This window comes from Corvus moneduloides, chromosome 3 (genome assembly GCF_009650955.1).
Source record: "Corvus moneduloides isolate bCorMon1 chromosome 3, bCorMon1.pri, whole genome shotgun sequence".
Taxonomy (NCBI): domain Eukaryota; kingdom Metazoa; phylum Chordata; class Aves; order Passeriformes; family Corvidae; genus Corvus; species Corvus moneduloides.
The window spans coordinates 19,246,778-19,267,618 of NC_045478.1; the positions used below are offsets into that span (position 1 = coordinate 19,246,778).

The following is a 20,841-nucleotide window of genomic DNA, read 5'->3' on the forward strand; positions in this document are numbered from 1 at the left end:
GAACAAGTACTTCATGACACATTTCCTTTTTTTCTTTCCTGTAAAATCTGAACATAATTAAATAACTTCCCTCCATTATTTCACTTAAGTAAGTATCTCCTTTTTTGCCCGTCCTCATAGTTTGGTCATCACATTCAGTTTTTTAGGACTTAGGTGACAACAAATTAGATGTTGATTCCTACACCAGAGACATCCAGGTTTCATGTTAACAATCAGCACCAGCTACAGCTCTCAAAAAAGGACTGCAAAGCAGGCAGACCAGATGTCTTCAGCCTGTGCTATAAACTGAACAGGAACCTGGTCTGGAAATTCTGTAGCTCTGTGGGATGAGGCTTCTTAACACTGGCAGAAATGGGTTAAAGAAAACCTGCAAAGCAGTAAACAAAACCAAAAACACAACAGCAGATCACTGTGTTTTACTGAGATGCCTGAAACGCTCTCTGCAGGTCCATGCAGCCATGCTTCCACTCTAAACATTTGCTTTTACTTGTTTTCATCAAGGGCTCTGTACTCCACACTGCTATTCATTTCAACAGGCATTGTGAAGTTACAAAATTGGCATCTTATAGAACGTATTACCAGGCAAGTGGTGCAATGCTAAATCTCACTGCCTGCTGAAAAAGTGGCAAATGAGGTGCTCTGTTCCAGGCTAGAGGAGATGTACATGCTAAGTTGATTGGTGTTGCACCTTCTTACATCAGCAGCATGGAAATTACATGCTAAGCATAATCCCCATAATGAATTAGGGCTGCCATCACATAAAGTTAATAAGGTTTGCTTCAGCAAGTCTCAGATGAAAAAAAGCAAACCCATTATCAGCTTCCTGGAGCTCCAAATGCAAAGAAGAAGCAGAGAGGGAGCAGACCTGGCTGACCTCCACAGACAACAGCAGTCAACAGCCTCTACAAAGGTCCCGTGGGCTTTTTGGCAGTCTTAAACCTAGAGGCAGCTGCAGAGTAGACATGTAGAGATCTCTCCAAATTTTCTGCAGCCATGTCCCTTGGTAACTACTAGCTGCTGCTTTTCTAACTATGCCTTCTCCTGAGCCCATGTGAGCTCTGAAGCAGAAGCAGAGAGGAAAAGCAAGGAGCCAGTAACTCTTGAGTGAGGCAGACTGCAGGACGCAGGATTATGATACAGCTAGGAAGAAGTCCTTGTACCTTAAAGGGGGATCAACACTTTGGTTTTAAAGTTGCAAAAAAGAAAAAGATGTGGAGATAAGGATGAAAATTCTGGCAGAAAGTGCTAACAGGGAAAAGCAAGTAGGAGAACAGAGGCAAAAAGTGTATCAGATACAAGAGGAAAGAACATAAACTCATGAAGTGCTGTGTCTAAATCTTCAATGTAAAATTATTTCCCTTTTTCCTAAATCTTTTGTGAAGAGTAGTAAATGTATTCATTTGACTAAATGTGCAAATACCTTTCTGATATATGCTGCTCCCATGTGTTCACATTTTTAGGACACATTTAGATGGTGTATCAAGTCAGGTACACTGACACACTAAAGCAACTTTTACATCCAGTCAAATTGAAGACCAGGTAGAAGAACAGTTCAGATGGGTCTGCACCCTTCCATATAGACACAGTTTTAAGGAATTATTTATAATTTTTTTCTGCTACTAACTCTACCCAGCCTCTTCCTATCTCAGAGCCAGACTTTTTTTTCCACAGTCTCCATGTGAATGGTCTCCTAGAAAGAACTTGGTAACACTCCTTAGACTGGTAGCTAAAGCTGAAAGTTTTTTGTTTTCCTGATGTGTGATTCCTTGCTAAGCATCATGAGGGGTCCACACAATTCATAGCAATGTCTAAAAAGTCACATCTTGTTCAATTTTCAAGTACACTCAAATGACCTCATTAGTATAAATTCTGTTAAAAAAAAAAAGCTTGTCCTGATCACCCTTTTTTGTGCAGTAAATTGCCCTATACTATTGAAGCAACATAACTAAGATAGAAAGGACGGGATAAAACATAATTGGACATAAAATCATGAAAATGAAAATCATGATAATTGGACATGTAATCTAAATATTGTTCTAATGAGTGACTTAGATATTCCAGGAGTCTAAGTACCATGCAGCTACAGTGAGACTCAGCCACCTGTGCAGCAGCACCCTAAGCCAGAGTAGCCATTTTATGGTGGTAGTTCAATCTGAAAAAACTGAGTGATGTCAGACATGAGGTTTCAGAGGAGTCAGTCAGCCAAGGCTTAAGATGAAACATCTATCTACCTACAATACCAATACACTTATATATTCATCACAAAAAGATAACAGCCACGTTGTTTCTCCTAAGTAGGAAAAAGAATTTATTTATTGCATGAGTTTGATCAAGAGCAAAACTCTGAAATTAATTCCAGCAAAAAGCAGCACAAGGTGTATCATTTCAGGGGCTGAGTAGGCTACCAGACTACAAAACTACTGTTTCAGCCAGTCTGGGGCACTCTTGTGAAAACTTCTGGAATACTTAGGCTAGCAATAAAAACACACCATCTGTGAAAAAAATGTTTAAAGAATACCTACCTTGTCTGTTTTCCTGTGTAATGTTCGTCATACTTCCATCTTCAGCCAAGCCTTGTTCCAAATTTTCTAGTATCTGTAGTAATTTTTTTAAAGTAACCAACATGAGTTTAAACAGCACTATATAGTTAATGCAAATTATCTACAATTGACAGTTTCTATGTAAACCAATTCATGCAGGAATGCTTCACCTAGGTAGAGTTCAAAATTACTGGTTATTACCATAGCTAGATCAATTGCATAAAGTAAGAGAGCCATTGTATTGTAGAAGGATGTTAGAGTTCGGTTTATGATACTTACAGAACATTAAATGTCAGCACACTCTAGGGGTCATACACATTTTGCTAAGTAAAACAGGAAATATGCTTCACCAGAGAATGAACATTAATGACCACAGTGAAAGTCAAACTGATATTTTTCAGAGAAGGCCACGGCCTCCTGACTTCCTCACCCTAAGTATGGGTTTTAGTTTCTTTAGTTTCATGTTTTTGTCTTTAATGAGGTATTCATCTTAGTTCTTACTGCAATTTCCTTCTCAAACTTTGGGGTTTATTGCTTCTTTTTATTTATCATAGTATTAAATCATGTAAATTGTTGAGTGAATGAAACATTTGTTGTTTTGTTGGAAGAATGGAAATGTATACTGAATGAAGCTTGTGTCTCAAGCACTTTTAAAATATGCATGCAAGGCTCTATTTGAAATACACGACAACTTTCCTTTTCCTAATTCCATTACAGTTTCTCCGAGTTCATTTCCCGATTCCCACAGATGACTCCATGTTTCCTGCTACAGATGTATAACTTTGGTTGTAGAATGCTGCCTGAGATTTCCTTCAAAAAACTATTAGGGCCACTTGCTGTTCTAATCAGCCACTGTGGTTACCCAATGAAGGAAATACGAGGCACTGCCTCTTCTGGGGACTGATTGCACTTCCAAATGAAGAGCTTTCAGTTTCTGACAGTATTGAAAGTAATTGTCTTTTCCTAAACCAACAAAACATTCCAATTGTGCTCAGTGTTTCATAAAGGAACACTTCAAATCAACACAGGAAATCCTTGAAAAAGAAGACAGATAGAATTAATCCGGCCTTGCAAAGTGTATTGATGTTTTCTAGAGCCAGTGAAGGTAGTCTGTACCTCCAGAAAGTCATCTCATGCCACCAATTTTACACATGTTAAACTGGAAGAAACTGCCCTGTGAGAAACCAAGCCCTTTTCATGCACTAGAGTGAAGTTTTGAAGTTAAGTTCATAAATTCAGCTACCAAGAACTTTAGAGCAAGGAGAGACATACAATGAATGTAGAACATTTACCACCTGCCAGCTGAGCCAGGCTAATTTTCCTGGTAAGAACTGCTAGGCCATGATAAATACAAGGTAATATGGCTTACTGTAAACTTTGGTCCCAGAGGGCTAGACTGAGCTGCCGTACCTCAGATTTTGAGAGGCTATGAGCATACGCCAGTAGATACTGCAGCTTAGCTGACAGGTGGCAATTTATGAGCTGGCAGTGGCACGCCTGCAAGACTGACTCTCAGTCCCACTTTCAAAACCAGCGCAGCCACCTAGAAATCACTTAGAAACCAAAGTGCCACCTTTCAATGTTAAATGCCTGGTGTGTAATAGGACAGAAAAAAACCCCCACATTCTTCTCTCTCACAAATCCAAACCACTTTATAATCGACTTTCTCTGGTCTAAAAACCCTGATCTTTCTCTTCCGCTACAAAATATCTAGTGATTTCTTCTCAAATTCAGTAAGGCCCAAAGCTCCTACTCTTGAAATGGTATGAACACAACAAGGGGCCTTCATCAAGGCGACATGCTGTCTTCTTTAAAAAGACAATGTATTTCTCTGAAAACATACTCACTAGCATAATCGAAAAAGGAAGAACTAGATATTAGCATACAATTAGAGTATTACGTTAACCATTCTGTGGCATTACTTGGGGATATCTAGCCATCACCTCAAACTCAACGTAATTAAAACAGAGCTTGGTGATGATTTGAAGCTAATTGTTTTATTCCCTAGGTTTATCTCTCTTTTGCCCTTCTTAAGTACAAAAACACCACCTGCAGGTTTCCAGTATTTGGGCATTTCCCCATTTTCCAAGAATTGTTTAATAGTAACATCAACGATTCTGACAGTTCCTCGGTATAAGTTATAGGGTTCAGTCAGTATGAAATATTTAGCTGGTAAACTGTTTATTCTAGCAATATCATATGACATACCTCTAACCATCCATGTTCCTAATATGAAGGAAAATATGATTGAACACTTCTACCATTTAATTCATCAGTTTTACATATGACCTATGCTTTTTCTTGTTTTGAACACTTATAAATGCACACTTTCACTGAGTTAGTGAATTAGTTTCACTGGCTAGTATTACTTCACTGAGTCTTCTGTTTCATTCCCTATCTACTGCCTGAATGCTGGAATTACTACTATATGCATACCACAATTTAGCCTTTTCTGGTGCTTCTGGAACTGTGGCTTTTTGGGAACTCAGACTGGTACAGCGCCATCATAGTTTCTATGAACTTAACAAACAAGGTGTCAAGACAAATACCTCCCAGACTGAAGTAACACATGAAAACCAGAAAACTTATGTCACCTTACCAACCAGAAGCTTATAATAATCAGACCTAAGAGACTGAAATTTCAAAGAGACTGGGAAGTTCACCAATTTGGAAGTAAAACAGAAGACCAGGAGATATGGAAGAGTGTGTATGAAAGGACCAGGAGGAACATAATTACTCATGAAGGAGAGTGGTGGAACTACAGAAGTTGTGGCTGATGTGCAAATGGCCCAAAAGTATTTTTGACAAGTTTTGCAGAGGTAACACTTGCAGAGGCCTTTTTAGGAAGCAAGACGGTTAACCCACTTGCCCCTGCTCCACCCACCAGGTAGAAGAGCCCAGTATAGCTCGGGCAGTTGAGGAACTGGGGTTTGAAAGTGAAATATATTATACTGTGAAATATATTATACTATGAAATGTGTAAATTTCCAGGAGCTCTCCCTCAAACATCTAGAGAAGCATAGGTACAAAAAAGAGAGGAGTTTAGATTTAGCCTGGAAGTTGTTCTTTTCAGATTTTGGTCTCCAGTTAAGCATTTTATAGCATGTCCTCAGCATTATTAGCATTAAAGTGATCATGCTTATGTTTTTAAATAAACACGTGAAAAGAACAAACACTTGTGATTTAAGTTACTATTGTTACTCTTATTGCCTGGTTGTTCAGACACCATTTCATTAATTTCAAGGCAGACTTAGAGGTACAACAACTCATTGAGGCAGTTCATGTTGGGAAGACCAGCAATAACACAGAGACAGTAACAATTCCACTGGATTCCTCTCCCAGGCTATAAACACCCTTTTGGGACTATAGATAATTACTTTCCCAATGTTGTACATACAGAAATAGATGCAAAATATCTAACCAGATCTTGATTAGACACTTGCAGGAATACTGGAAAAGGGAAAAACATTACTGCAGGAAAAAATATATATGGAAAAATACATACAGGAAAAATGAAAATAACATTTTTGCACCCAACCTCCCATCCTGCTCCAGGTACCAGAAATATCTAAGTAGATGGAGGCTGTACATACCAACTAACCTAAATTAATACAGTTCCATCTTTAAGTGGAATGATTAATCTAAAGTTGACAAATGTCTGTAGAATATATACAACAAAAAGCAATAAAGAATTTAGCAGATTAAAACCAAGTATTGGATAGGAAAAAAACCCACTGTTACATGAGGGAAGAGAAATGAAACAGAAAGACAAATTTTCTTATGATCAGAACGCATTACCATTAGCCTGGAATAACCTCCCAAGGGATGTGGCCTCAGCACCTTAGGCTGGCTCATTAAAAACTACAAAACAACCTTGCATTGCAGAGAGATAGACTAGGTGAGTTAATAGGTCTTTTCTTTCTTCTAGCTTTTATGACTCCGAGATCATCTAATTTACATAATGATGATTTGCATGCCCTTCTGTAAATACAGATGACCAAAGATTATTTTTCCACTTTTTAAAATAGGGAGGTAAAACACTAGAAGCTTTTGGTTGAAAGCTCCCCAATTAATTCTGTTATAACCCAAATGGTTCCCAAGTGTCACATACAAATATTAAGACTAATGAGTGTACATCCTTTATGTTATTTTCTTGGTTACGCCATGTGTTTTTATATGTATTAGAACCATATTCTTGAACATTCCAGATGTGATCGTTAGACAAACAGCATACAAAAATCAAAACATATGTAAACAATGTTTTTTATCAGCCAGCCCTGACTTCAAATGGTTAAATTACCAACGATTTACAACTGTCTTTTAAAAACAGTTATCTTTACATGCTGTCCTTTTCCACACTCTTGTTTCTACAGTTGTCTTTGAATTGCTCCAAAAATTAAGGTATTTAACTGAATGCAAACAAACGAAGTAATCTGCAAAGAGGTATCTAGAATAACTGATCAGAAATATTTCCAAGAAGGATGTTTTATTTGTAGTTATCTGTGTACTGTACTTTAAAAAGAAGCATCCACCAGCACAGACAATAGCTTGTCCTCACTACCATATCCTGGCTCTAATAGAATCTGTCAGAACAAAAGGGATATTGTTGTCTTTCTTGCTGCAATTGAACACAGTAACCCAGGAGAAGCCTTGCAAACTCAGACACAGGAAGGCAAAGAGGTGACAATCTCTGAACCAAGTGCAGAGAACAGGAGACTCCTCAGAAGAGCTCATGGAAGATGTAGAGCCAGCCTCAAAGCAGCTTTCTCCAAGGGTACAAGGAGTAACACAGAATTTGCAGTGAGCCAGGTCACTAGCAGTTGATGGACTGAGAACACAGGTAAAGAGACCTATTCTTCAAGAACTTAGTAGGCAGGGAAACATGTATATAATAATTTGTGACTCTCCTTTATTTCTATTTCATCTTCTCCACCATATTCAGTTTCCCTTATTTAAACAAATAATTAGCCTAGTTCATGTTCAAACAAAATCTTGTATTATAGTTTAAAAGTGTCCTTGGTACAGCAGGTATGCTCTAAGGATATGCACTTGAGGTAAACAGCAGAGGCAGAGCCACCTCAAGGCTGTAGATGACCTGAAGGTCTTATAAAGGAGTGTACGTGTGGGGGACAGAGTTAATTTCCTTTTACTTCATTCCTCTACTGACCAACAATCTTTAACTGGCAGAGAATCATGGCTGATCACACTGTAACTGAGATACGGCCATTTCAATCAAGTCTGCCAGATGGCTGATGAATGCCCTGCTCAGCAGTCACTCCCTTGTTCACATTCATGCAGTTTTCTCTCTTTACAAGATTAAGGAATGGAGAAATCAGTTCAGTTTTGGAACCTAGTGGCACCTTCATGACTGAGGGCAGACAGTGCAGCACTTAATACCAGATTGCATAAATCCAAGATATGAAACAGCCAATCTGCTGCAGACTGGGGCAGGCAAATGTCAGTAGAAGCACCATGAAATCCTGCAGTAGAAATGTATGGCATTTCCTAGAAGAACAGAATTACTTCAAATTGAGGACTGTTTATAAAGAAGAGGGCCTGAGAGAACAGCTGGCCAGTGATATTATTAGAACAGCAGTCATCAAGGGCTAAAAAGTAGCACTTCTTGGCCAAATTCGATACATCTCTCAACCATTTCCAAATGAATTCTTAACAACTTTATAGAAAATGCCACTTTCACATCTTATTACCTAAACCATTCATTTTTTCCCCTCATAATACAAAGAACTGGGCTTTTTACTGTAAACATTTGGTTTTCCTAGACATTACTGTGTTAGAAGAAAGTTGATTTCATACACCTAATGCCATTATAAATATACAATTGGCAATTATCAAAGCCCTCCACTTCCCTTATCCAAGTTATTTTAAGGAGTAAATATAGGAAACTTGCAAGGAATACTGAAAATGAAAAGTAATCACATGTATTTATCTTACGTACAGTTTTGAACTTTCAAGTGTCATAGATAAAGCAATACAGTTGCATTTCTTCTACAATTTACCACACTGTAAAATTCACGGTCACTGGTGCATTAGACTATTTGGGAAAGATTTCTGTAAAAAAAACATTTAAGGACGAATGCTTATGGTCACGGTTGCTGGTTTTAGTGGAAAAAGTGCTCACAACACCATGACTCCGATTTCAGCACCAACAAATCCCACGTTATAATTTAAGCCATAATTTTATATTATAGTTTTTGATAAAACAAAAACCCCAACCAAACTCAGCAGGTTGTATTTATATTCCTAAATGACTGTTGTTCCTAAAACCAGCTATTTGGACTACTGCTGAAGGATCAAAGTCATTAACAGCTGTTTTCAGCAAGCTGGATGCAGTTGAGTGGAGGGAAGAAATCTCTCCTACTCACCCTTAAACACATCTGCTTACTGTGCTCCACATCTTGTCTGGCAAAAGCGTGAAATGTGTCCTCTGTTCTACTCAGTTGAGCCAGAGCTACCACAGAGGAGAGAAGGGTATCTCTTAAAATGGAAGTGGCACTTCATTACTTTTAATAGGAAATTTCTTATTTGCATCAAGATGGAGTAAAGAATGTCATAATTGAAGCTTAATGTTCTTTGTAAGGACAATAAAATTTATTTCTTAAACATTAAGAAATGTTAGTGTCTAGAGATGCTGTTACCTTGGCGCAGATTGTCTTCATACTATGCAGTCTGTCAAGTGATTCCTGAGGATTTCCTAGGTACTGAGGAAGTTCAGCATGCAAAATTCGCATGGAGAAAGGAACCATGGAACCTAGAAACATAATTAATTTTGTTAAGTGTTTGCTATAATGATCCATTTGTGATTTGCCTACATTAAAAAAGGTATGCCTCACTAGTGTTTATATCACAAAGTCCATTTTGCCTTCATATCTTTTTCTTCTCCTGATGAAAAATGTGAAAGATGAGAAAATAGGAAACTTTTTCTCAGCTGTATCATGTGACATGTTTAACATGTTTTAAATAGATAAACACAAGTAAACCATAGTCAAGAAGGTAAGAAGAAGGTGCACCTAACTCAAATATTCAAAACCAAGTTGTACTGGGAAGTACAATGTTTCACTGAAGATTTTTTTACACTAAATAAAATGAAGGATTTAAAGAAATGAAGTTTACTCAAGTTGCAGCTACAACATTACTGCTAGCATTTAAGAATTATGTATATTTTATAACCAGTGCAGAATAAATAAGATGAAATTACTGGCCTTCGAAGTATGCTTGTGAGAGAGATATAACTGGTGTGGGAACCCAGAGTGCCGAGAATATTTCTCTGCCTGTTTTTAAGGGTTCTTACCCCCCTGAACAACACTGTTTTAGCTTCAAACCTTGGAAAAAATTACCAACAGTCAAACAAGAACTAGAAAATACAGTGGTGTGAATTAGGTGATAGACTACTATGTAAGATTGTCACAGGGTGAAAAATTTAGAGGTGTTGGGCTTCTCTTTATAGTAAATAGATAAGAGTAAAAAACATCAAAATGGAGGACTGCTGTTGTTCTCTAAACCTTCTTCTCCTTCTTCTACTACTCCATATTCTGCAGTAAAAGTAGTTTGGATTGACTGGATAGAAAATTCCGCAGTTCCCAGTCGTGTTACGAGTAATTGGTAGGAAAGTGAAAATAATGTACGTTTTTAGTAACTATTGGTTAAAATATCTTTAAAAGCTGTGTAAATCTTGATAAAGAGTCAGAAGACGCTCTCACTCCTACTTTTCTTCCTTCTATGCTGTACCTGGGTCACGCTAGTGGCTCTGTTCCTCTGATAAGACTTAATAAACAACTATGTGGAAGCATTGAAACTAAAGGAAAAGTCTTGGTTTATCTCTCAAACTCCTTGCAAGGACTTTCAGCAAATTCTCTCCCATCCGGAGGGACTTGATTTATGGCATGGTATAGTGTCAGCTGGGGCATGCAAAACCTTTTGGCATATTTTCGTGTAATTTCTGGTTCATTCAAAACGTCAAAAGATGGGGAATTTTAAGCAATATTTCGGGAGAAAAAGAAATGTCTTCCTTTTCATACTAGTTTACTACTACCACTACTACTGTTGTTGTTATTACTATTATTATATTTGCCAAAGACCTCATTGTCTAAGTTTATGGGCATCCTGGCTGACTTCACATGCAGTTTTAGGAGCTTACCCAAACCCTGATGTGTGCAACGTCTTGCTTTCAGGTAACTGTATAATCCTGATACATAGACACCAATACTGAACAGAAACTAAACACCACTACTGAAACCAAATCAGAGCTGGCATAATGGGGATATAGGCCCTGCAAAATACCATGCCATTTCTACATTTCTAATATTTTAATATGTACATTGGCCGTACACATATTCTAAGGGGATTTGCCTCTCAAGGCACCTCTTGCCTCATCTTTTCTCAAAAACAGGACTCAGGAGCTTTCTAAATAGATTTTTGCACCTGTTCTTGACAGGCTTGTACGTCAAAGAGGTAAATGCTATACAGAATGAGTCACTGCCTCTAGACACTTTTTTAAAGGTTGACAAAATTTTAATCACAAGACTCACTAATTATGACCTTCACAGCAAGCCACTTACATTGACATAAATTCTCTTTTGCTGATGCTAACTATTTATTCCCCATGGCTTCCCTGACTGCTGTGTTCCTGTAATGGACACACACATGAGTTTCATGCATCATCGTATGTGGAAAAAACCATTAAGAAAATAAAACTGCCCTTGAAATTCTGTTAAGAGACACATAGTAGTTGATTAAACCAGTAACAAAAGATGTGAAATATTTTATGTATGTATTCCGAATAGTGCCTAGCATGACAGAAGATACATGGTCAGTGTAGGTGGTGAACAACAACAAAAACGAAGTTGAAAATAATTTAAGAGTAAATTCTGTGCCAAAACACCAGAGAAAAATGGCTTTGTAGACATGCTGCAAACTGCACTGCAAACCTATGGAAGCAAATCTGAACTCCGGCTGGTTCTATCTCTACCACCTCTCTGGTGACCAAGTTCTAACTCCACAATCCAATAGTAATCCTGCCAAAAAAATCAGTGTCTAGGACCAGCTAGTTTGGTAATGTTCTTTTGGAGAAAGTAGTCTTAAGTTACTGATGATGCACCTTCTGCTGCACTCAGTGGGATTTCTAAGGCAAAGATAAAAAATGGGAAATTTTGTACAACGGAAAGAGTACAAAGTTTCAGCAACATTTTGATTAATGACTGTGTTGCAATATTGTCAATTCTGAACAAGTCTGTATCTTTACATCCTCTTGTAAGATGCAACAAGAGGTCAATTCAATAAACACTCATACAAAAAACCAGTACCAGAACATGTCAACATACAGACGTATTTAATGGAACACAGATGAAACAGCTCACATTACCAATTTTTATAAAATGCATATAATGTTTTGTGAAACAGTTTTTTGGAATTCTGTATTTTGTAAAGAACTGATCTTATGTATTGCTGAATGAAACTACTCTACTACGATCCCCGTGAGGGGAAAGAATAACCCACTACCAAACTACACCATTGGAAGTGGTGTCAGAGGACATTAGAATGATGAATATGATCTAGGTCAACTTAGATTCCATAAGAATCTGATTTATTTCCTATTAAAATTAAGTCCTCAGTTGTAACAGGCATTCAGAACCATATTATTTCAAAATGTACTGTATGGATGTATTATTTCTCAACCACTTCATATTTCCTTCATAGCTTGTGACCAAAAAGCATTCCAGTGAGATCCTCAGTAGTACATCAAGTGTGGTGACAGATCTCTCAAACAAAACCAGAAGAAAGCTGTCCCAGGGTGTAAAGCTAGTTACTGTAAAGAATTTTCAAATCAGAATTTGTATTACAATTTCTCACAGGAGGATCTAAAACTCTAGCATCTGTTTCTTCTCTTTCTTTTGGAAACTCATTACATAAATAGAAGATATTTTACTGTAAACATCCAGCAAATCCATCCAATGAATGTCTGTTACTTACTGCTTATTAAACAAGCTGCTAACTTTATTTAAAATACCAGAAACACTAGCTCCTTCTGCCCTCCTTTCCTCAGTTTCCTTGTAATCCTTCTGAATAGCAGGATTTTTTTTTTTTTTTTGGAAGAAAGCACAAAACTTGTACACATGCTCTCATACAAACGTGACAACTGGGGAAAAGAGAAGAGAAATGCCCTTTTACCACTGGTAAGGCTTTCTTACCAGTCCATGTAAACAGTATTGTGTAATTTCAGGTCAAATCAGATGAGCAAACTGCTCATAAAAAACCTGCAGCATTTATTCAAGCCACTCATCCAAATATAGACCTTAAATATGCTGCTTATAAATTATAAACTCTTGAGATTTTTGGCTAAATGCATTTTCCCAGATACGTTCCTGTCTACAAGTAAACTGCTCTTTAGTTAAATTACATGAAGTATGGATAATGTATCTAATTCAGTTCCTACATTAATAAACTGACTTTCTGGTTAAAAAAAAGGCCATAAATTACTTAGATTTGGTAAAGTTTTCAATGAGTGCTACTAACATAAGGTGCTAATACAATTTACATACACTTCTCAAAAAGAAATACATGGCAGTAATAGAAAATGCATGCGAAGAAATCTGTTCACCAATGCAATTCTGTGATTAACAGATGTGTTAGAACTGACAAGAGGTGAGACTTAAAAAAGGCAGAAGAGATTTTCAGAAAACACCGTAATTTTCATTTTACATTGTCTAGTTTAGCAAGAAAATAATGGGAAGAAGTAAATGATGTCTGCTGATGACTCTGGTAGATCAATAATAATAGCGTTAGGAAGGTCTGAAGGCAGGTTGTAGAATTTGGAGTACAAAATTTAATGAAAAGAAGATTAGCGGGGAAAAAAACCTATACTTCCCTCAATGAACACACATTGGGGGAAAAAAAAAACAAAACAAGAAAGTAAGATTGACTGCACTAACACTCAGCTGTAACAGAAATAATACATGTGCTTGTTAGACTAAGGATTACATCATCTTGTCTGAAAAGTTTCACCTACTCACTTACTGTGATGCCACATACTTAAAGCACGCAGGGAGAGACATATTTCTTTGTAACAGGTTTCTATACAAGCATGCATACATATATATTCCTGTGATATCCCACTAGGGATAAAAAAATTTTATATAAACACTGAATTTATCACAGACTGTCTTTTGCAAAACTACTTGGAGTCAAACCCATGTGCTCTATTATATTTAACTCAGTACTGAATTTAACAGGGCAACATGTCAAAGAAGTATTTAAAACAAATAGCATATCCTGTAATTACGTTTAGTTAAGAACATGATTTCGCTCTCTACTTCATGCTTCTGATTTCTACAGTAATGTCCTCTTACACAGTAAAACTATGCCATCTAAGCTTAATTTCCACAAAAGGCAATACCCTACAATTACTGCTATATATTGAAATTTTATTTTTAAGTTAAATAGGTCTTATTCTAGCTTGATATTTTACAGTTGACCTCTGTTGCTCTTCCTTAGGGGTTTCATAATAATATATAAAAAATTTATAATGGAAAATGGTTTAATTTTAGGACAATTTTCTTAGCAATCACTTTTAAATACACTGGAGATTTTTTTTTCAAAGAATGTGATTTTTGATTGTTACTTCCACATGAATTAATTTCATTTGTATGTATATATATACATATTATCAGCATACAAAAGGCAAAACTAAAAAGTAAAAAAAGGTCTGCTGAAAGGAAAATGAATACTCTGAAAGCATGGGAACAGATGGAATAAAGAGTAAGATCAGGTAGAATTTTCTAAGACCACAGATTTCAATTTCTATTTCTTTATGAACAGCTGCACATTTTCATAACTGTCAAAACATAAACATCACCTCATGTCAATCAAATTCGAACTGCAGCCCTCATCTGCAGCCCTTTTGGAGCAGAGAAGAGTATTCCAATGACCAACCATTTTACCTTTGTATTTTCTTGTTGCAAACCAGTAACCGGAAATACTTTCTGATCTGCCTTCTACAGCTTGTTCAACAAATCTTAAATGCCAAAAAAGCAACAGAAGAGCAGATTACCAATTACTAAAAGGATAAAGTAGGATCTTATAACAGTAAAAAAACCCAAACCAAACCAAACCAATTCCTTCCTTCACTGGGTAAAAGAGAAATACACAAAATCCAGTTTCTGAAAAATATTCTGCTTTACACATATATATTCAAAGAGAGATGTATATCCTTGCCATACTTCTACCAACAGTGTATTTGTAAAAATTATAGGATTTTTCAGAGGGATAATGTAGTAAACTTCAAATCCTAGCTTTGCTGACTAGCAATTAAAAGTACACTTAAAAATCCCAGTTCAACAGACTAGTTTCCAAGTTTTTGTTTATTACCCTCAATCCAGAGAGACTGAAGATGAGATAGGAGCCTAAATGTTTGGAACCATTTAAAGAAATGTTTTGAAAATTTTATCTGAAATTACATGCTTGCATATACTTTACAATTTAACTGCACATGACCTAGGAGCAGAAACTCTGAATCATGATCTGGTTTTAAAAGGTTTCAAAACTACTTTTTCAGTAATTTGGAGTTACTTGCACTGAAGAAAGGAAAATATAAGACAAAGAATGCAGGAAAACTCTACAACAATTGCCCTGCAGCAAAGAGATCACCCTAAATCTTACCTACTGATAACTGTATTAAGGCAGAATTTAGAAATGAATTACTTGCTCATAGTATTAAGAAATTCTGTGTAAAGCTGGTACTGTCTACAGTGAGACTATGTAGCCTTGGGAAAGAATGCACAATTAAGTATTTTAGCAGTACTCTACCCCCTTAGATTATATATACATTTCTTAACTAAAATATCTGTATCATTTCAGAAAAATTTCTATTTGCATGTCTGAGTAGTCCGAATAACCGAGTGGTATGTATTCAAGTTTTATTACCTGATTTTACAGGTAGAAGGTACCTCTGAAACAACAGAACAGTGAATTTAAAGAGGCCGTAGAGACGTACACAATAATGAAAACAAAATAATGGGCAAACCAGTTCTATGAGACCTTTTAATATGTTTTTTACTGCCAACATGAGCTTGAATGAAGAACCCTCCTGAGCAACTGCCAAGACTGAATCAGTCTGACATGGGAGTGTTAACTTCAGGCAGTATTTGTGGTAACACATGAGAAAAAAACCCAGTACCATGTGTAACAATGGAGTATTTTTTTTCTGCTTTCCTGCAAAATTCATTCATGAAGACAAGCACTCTCTATGACATAATTTCTCTAGCCTGTGCATTTCTTCTCTTATCTTTGTTTTTACATTGATTACTTCCTTTTGTCTCTCTACCTACCACAATCTTTTATTATTAATATTTTTATTATTATTTATCTTTTTTCCCCACACCACTTCATATTCTGCCAGTTATCCCACTAATCAAAATCTGATGAGGGTAAAAAAAAGGATGTTTTATTTATAGCACCATCAGACCCTATAAATAAAAAAAAAAAAAAAAAAAAAAGCTTCAGCCAGCCTGCCTCATACCAGCATAGACAAGTAGAAGAGGAAAAGAAAGGGAGACAGTAAATTCAAAATAGCCAAACACCACTATAGAGGCATCACATAAAGGAGATAATTTCCCCAATTCAAGTCTGTCCTTACTTATGGCACAGGCCGATATTCAGGACCAAGCTTCAGGTAGACCTTGGAGCTGTACTTACTCCTCTGGACTACACACAGTCCAGACGCCTTTAAAATGTCTGTTGTGGGTATTAGAGAAATAGTCTGGATAAGTGTTTTCATAGGATCTCTGTATCAACAGGTACAAAACTAGTTTCTCATTACAAATTTTGCTATTTTATAAGCTTACAAAATGTAGTAACAATTATTACAGTTCACCTTACACATTAGCACTGAAAACTTGTTAGCACCATGAGTTAGAGTGACAGTTCCAGACCATTTATGATACGATTCCTTTCCAATGACTGGAATTTCAAAACTGAATAAAAGAAACAAATTAAGACCACTGCTTGAGTAACTAAGGACACATTAAAAATGAAGTCTCACACAATTTTTTTCTATTAATTTTTTCATATATTTCTGATAAAAATTCTAACTGGAGTGAATATTGGTAATGTCATAGAAGTACCACTAGTGAAAAATGCTAGAGCAGTTGTGATAGACTCACACTATTTTGAGAAAAAAATATATATTTTATATATATATTATTTATATTATTTTTTTAAACTATCACTATCCATCCTAGAGAGCCATCCTATCACAGAACACACTAGTATATCCCTAGTAACAACACTGCCACACTTTTAAAAACCTTGTGTTGGTATTAAAACTAGAGCTCAAGGGAAGGTGTACAGTATGAAATAAGTTTCTAGAACACATACAACTAGATATTTAATGCCATGTTCCTTATTTAGGCCCTTCCCACTAGAGAACAGAAGATTGGTTTCATTTAGAGGAATACAGATGATGCTGCATCATCACAAGGAGAATGATAAAAGGAAAACGGAAAAAAACCCCCACCCCATGTTACATAAGCTTCTGGTCAGGGGAACAAAGTCAAATTTTTACTTATGCACAGCTTATTTTTTCCCCCTTTCTAATACAAAATAAATTATTCACAAGTTTTGTAGCTTTAGAAGACTGATTTTGGTAGCATTAACTTTTCTGTAACTTACTGCTCTATTAACCAGAAACAAGACCAAATTACCTCATAAAAGAATGAAACAGCATTTTAATGTTCCATTTTAACTGCTGGCTCTCACGGGTCCAGAAACACACAGGCATTACCAGTGGAAAGGCTGTCTTAGGTTAGGCAAGCTATCAAATGAGAGTTTATTACATATCACAAGGAACACAGACACAAATGGTATGAATAGAAGCGGGTCAGGCTGTGTAGGTATAAAGTTAAAACCCTTAAAAAAATCCTGAAATCCATCTGTCATGAGAACGATGACAAAAATTCAGCCTTATATATCCCACACAGTACAATAAAGATGTGCAGGAAGCAGTCTGAAACAGAGTTCCTGACCTAAGGACCTACCTATTATGAAAGAAAAAAAATATATATGTAGAAATAGGACTTTTTAGCTTCTTTATGCAGATGAATTTAAAAGAAGTGAATTTATAACTGAGGAATCTTAAGATTTTACTAGAAAATGAGAACAGTTTGTTCTCTGCTCCTTATCAATCAGGAATGACCCAAGAGTGCCTTAACCAACTCCACTGGCCAACACAAGGATCCCAGGAGAATCAACGCCCTGTGAGGCTGCACTCCTACAGGCAATGCAGATGACTGAACAAAGAACCCACAGAAACCAGGAAAGGAAGATTCCAGAAGGACAACATCTTATAGCCATGATAAAGACAACAATAATGAGATCAGTGCATAGCATGGCTGCAAATGCCATACAAAATATGAAGATGAAATTGAGATTAGCAGTGCTACCAAAAGGGAAACAGCTCTAGGCGAGTTTCAGAGGGAAATTAAGAGGACCATGTTTGCCATGTTAAGTTAAATTAGTGGAAGAGCATCTTTCACTTTTCATACACTTACTTGCAACCTAAATTCTTTGAGATAATATTTCTCAGAGATTAATGGATGAGGGGCTATTCTCACTCCTGTAAGAAGTTTCGAACTTTTCCTACTTCACGCATAAACCCCAGAAAACTTCCTAATGTATTACATTTTTTATTATGAATATTTTGAATACAAAGAAATTATGCAAAATATTATCTGTAATACAATTAATGGATACATTATTTATATCTATACTCTCATTTCTTAAATTGACTTTTAAGTGCTTACTCCATTTATATAACATGAATCAAAATTAAAATGTTGAAATAAAACCCTTTCTTTTATGCTTGTTACACCACAAAATGATACACAAAGTTGCCAAATAGTAGTGGATTGTGTATTGATACTAATATATTTCAACCAAAACATAGGAATGATTTATCTGTATTTTTCAATATTAAAAATAAGCTGTTTTGTCTAAGAAAAATCCTTACAGGTCAGTATTTGAGGCACTTGAGTCCTCTTGCCACAGGTGATGCAGGGAGCAGCAGTTCTGGACAGTCTGGCCAGGTGCACCTGTCCTGTGACTGAGCTTTGGGTCCTGGAGCAATCACTCAACAACTTGTGGCTATTTCATACAAGTTACGCGGATATTGATGGTAAAAAAAGGTGATCTTAAGGAACATAGTCTATTTAATAATTATATGCCTCAGTTCATTTTTAACAGTTGAATTTAGCAACTGGGAGCATAATCTGATCATATGTAAGGTAAAATAGGATCAAGGTTGGATGGAGCTGACCTGCTAGTTGTAGATATCTCATACACATACAAGGTGATTATGATGTTGGAACAGCTATCAGACATTCCTTGCATAGAGAGAAATGCCATTTGCAGGGATGTAGGAGAACACAGGCAGTTCTTTTTTGTCTACCAATAAACTATGCTGTGCTGGATTATGGATAAGGAAATTTAGTATATGTGCATTGTTAAGCAGCTAATTTAAATAATAAAAGATGTGGAGACATACGTATGGCCTGTGGAAGACTACTATTGCTGTAGCATCATGTGCGCAGCTGCCCTAAGAACACCAGATCCAAAAAGCTGTCCAACCTGATGACCAGGACCTCTTTTCACTCTTCAAACTGACACAGTTCCTTCCCAGGGGATTGCCTGTGATTGCCTGAAGGACAACGAGTAATGTCAGAGAGAGTTTTCTAGGCAGTCTGCATTGGCCTTGCTGGGCTGCAACTGATCTTTTGCATCACTAAGCAAAGTAATCTGCAAAAAATCATGAACTTTCTGACACCAACTTCCCTTCCTCAGTAACCTCAAAATCTTCTATCTTTCTAGGTTACCCCATCGAGACTACCAGCACCTCATGTAAAATAGACTGTAATTTTTCAGAGTGGCACTGCCTATAAGAACCGCTTCTTACAAATGTTTTATTACACACTGTGGTTCAAACATGAAAGCCAAAGAACATTAAGAACACTCAACAGTGTACTTGCATCAGAGAGTTATTCTTTTCTATATAACAGATTTAGAAAAAATAAAATTTCAAAATAGCCTGAACAAGAGCAAAATTACTCTTAAAAATAGCAATTTTTCAAACCCAGACTTCTGTAGGACTAGAATACTCTGAGAAGTGGAACTATGTGGTTAACCTATGGGCTATCTGGAGAAGAGGGAAGTAGTATGTTTGTAACTTGAGACAAATTGCTTATAAAGAAATGAAGCTGGTGTTGTTTTTACTCTCTTCAATAATGAGATACATAGTAAACCTCTGATTTCTACTTACTTTCAGTTATCAAGAAAATATTATATTTAATCATGTTTCAATGAAGAAGAATTATTAGCTTAGCTCTAAATTTAGTGGTTTTTTTTCCTTTTAATCTAGAAACCAGGAAATAACACCTGCAGTAGCCTATGGGCATGTGAGTGTTAAAAATAGCATAGTGATAGTCCCCAGATGAACTGAAGAGGAAAAGCTTATAGAGTCTGTTTCCACAAACTCTCTCATCATCTGTCAAGCCTGCTTTTGGGTTAAATGAACTATTCAAGTTCGGTAGTTCTTAATTTCAATATCATAGGACTAAACGATTATATTTACTTGTTAAAAACATTCCTCTGCAGCAGCCTCACGAAATACACTGCCTACCCGTATTGCTCTACCAGTTGTTACTTCTTATCGCTACCTCCATAATGCGAGCAATACTTTAATGTACGAATCAATCATGTTTTTCTGGGGAAAAAAACAAACCGAAACCAACATAAGCCAAAGCTCTCCAATGCTTTAGGCTTAAAAACCCCCTGAATCCAACCAATATTTTAAAATGACTGGTAAAAATGGCAAAAATAAAAAGCATTTTATAAATCAAGTGTTTTACCTTTACGTCCAGGGTATACGTTAGGGTAATATTCATAATAAAGATCAGGCTGGTCTAAATTTCCAAATGGTTCAAATTCCATTTCTGCATTTTGGAACAGATTCAGTTTTACCAGCAGTGCTAGTCTCACAAACCACAGCTAAAAATTAATATACATAAGAAAAGGGAAAGACAAAGTCTGTTATTAGCTTGAATCAAAAGCCATATTCAATACAATTTCAACTTTTCAACTTTTTCTGATGAAAGCTGAGTAAAGAGTTTCCAAGTTACTGAAAAGAATCAGGATTTATATTAACCTGCTCTTTTACAAAGTACTTTTCATCAAATCATTAATACAAAACACAGAGGACTGATGTTTAATTGTTTGTAAAGGTACTAAGATTTTGAAG

The 20,841-nt window shown here is 36.3% G+C and overlaps 1 protein-coding gene across 6 annotated transcripts in view; it reads right to left on the reverse strand.

The window, feature by feature from the left end:
- TRAPPC12 (trafficking protein particle complex 12) overlaps positions 1 to 20,841 on the reverse strand; it is a 51,468-nt gene that overhangs the window by 20,009 nt on the left and 10,618 nt on the right. For all 6 annotated transcript variants that reach the window (XR_004239337.1, XM_032104514.1, XM_032104515.1 and 3 more), the window contains exons 5-7: positions 20,453 to 20,591; positions 9,197 to 9,309; positions 2,523 to 2,595 (exon numbers count right to left, since the gene is read on the reverse strand). Coding sequence is in view for 5 of the 6 variants with exons in the window: in XM_032104514.1 (XP_031960405.1) it covers positions 2,523 to 2,595; positions 9,197 to 9,309; positions 20,453 to 20,591 (325 nt within the window). In the remaining variant the exon portion in view is untranslated. The remainder of the gene's footprint in view (positions 1 to 2,522; positions 2,596 to 9,196; positions 9,310 to 20,452; positions 20,592 to 20,841) is intronic.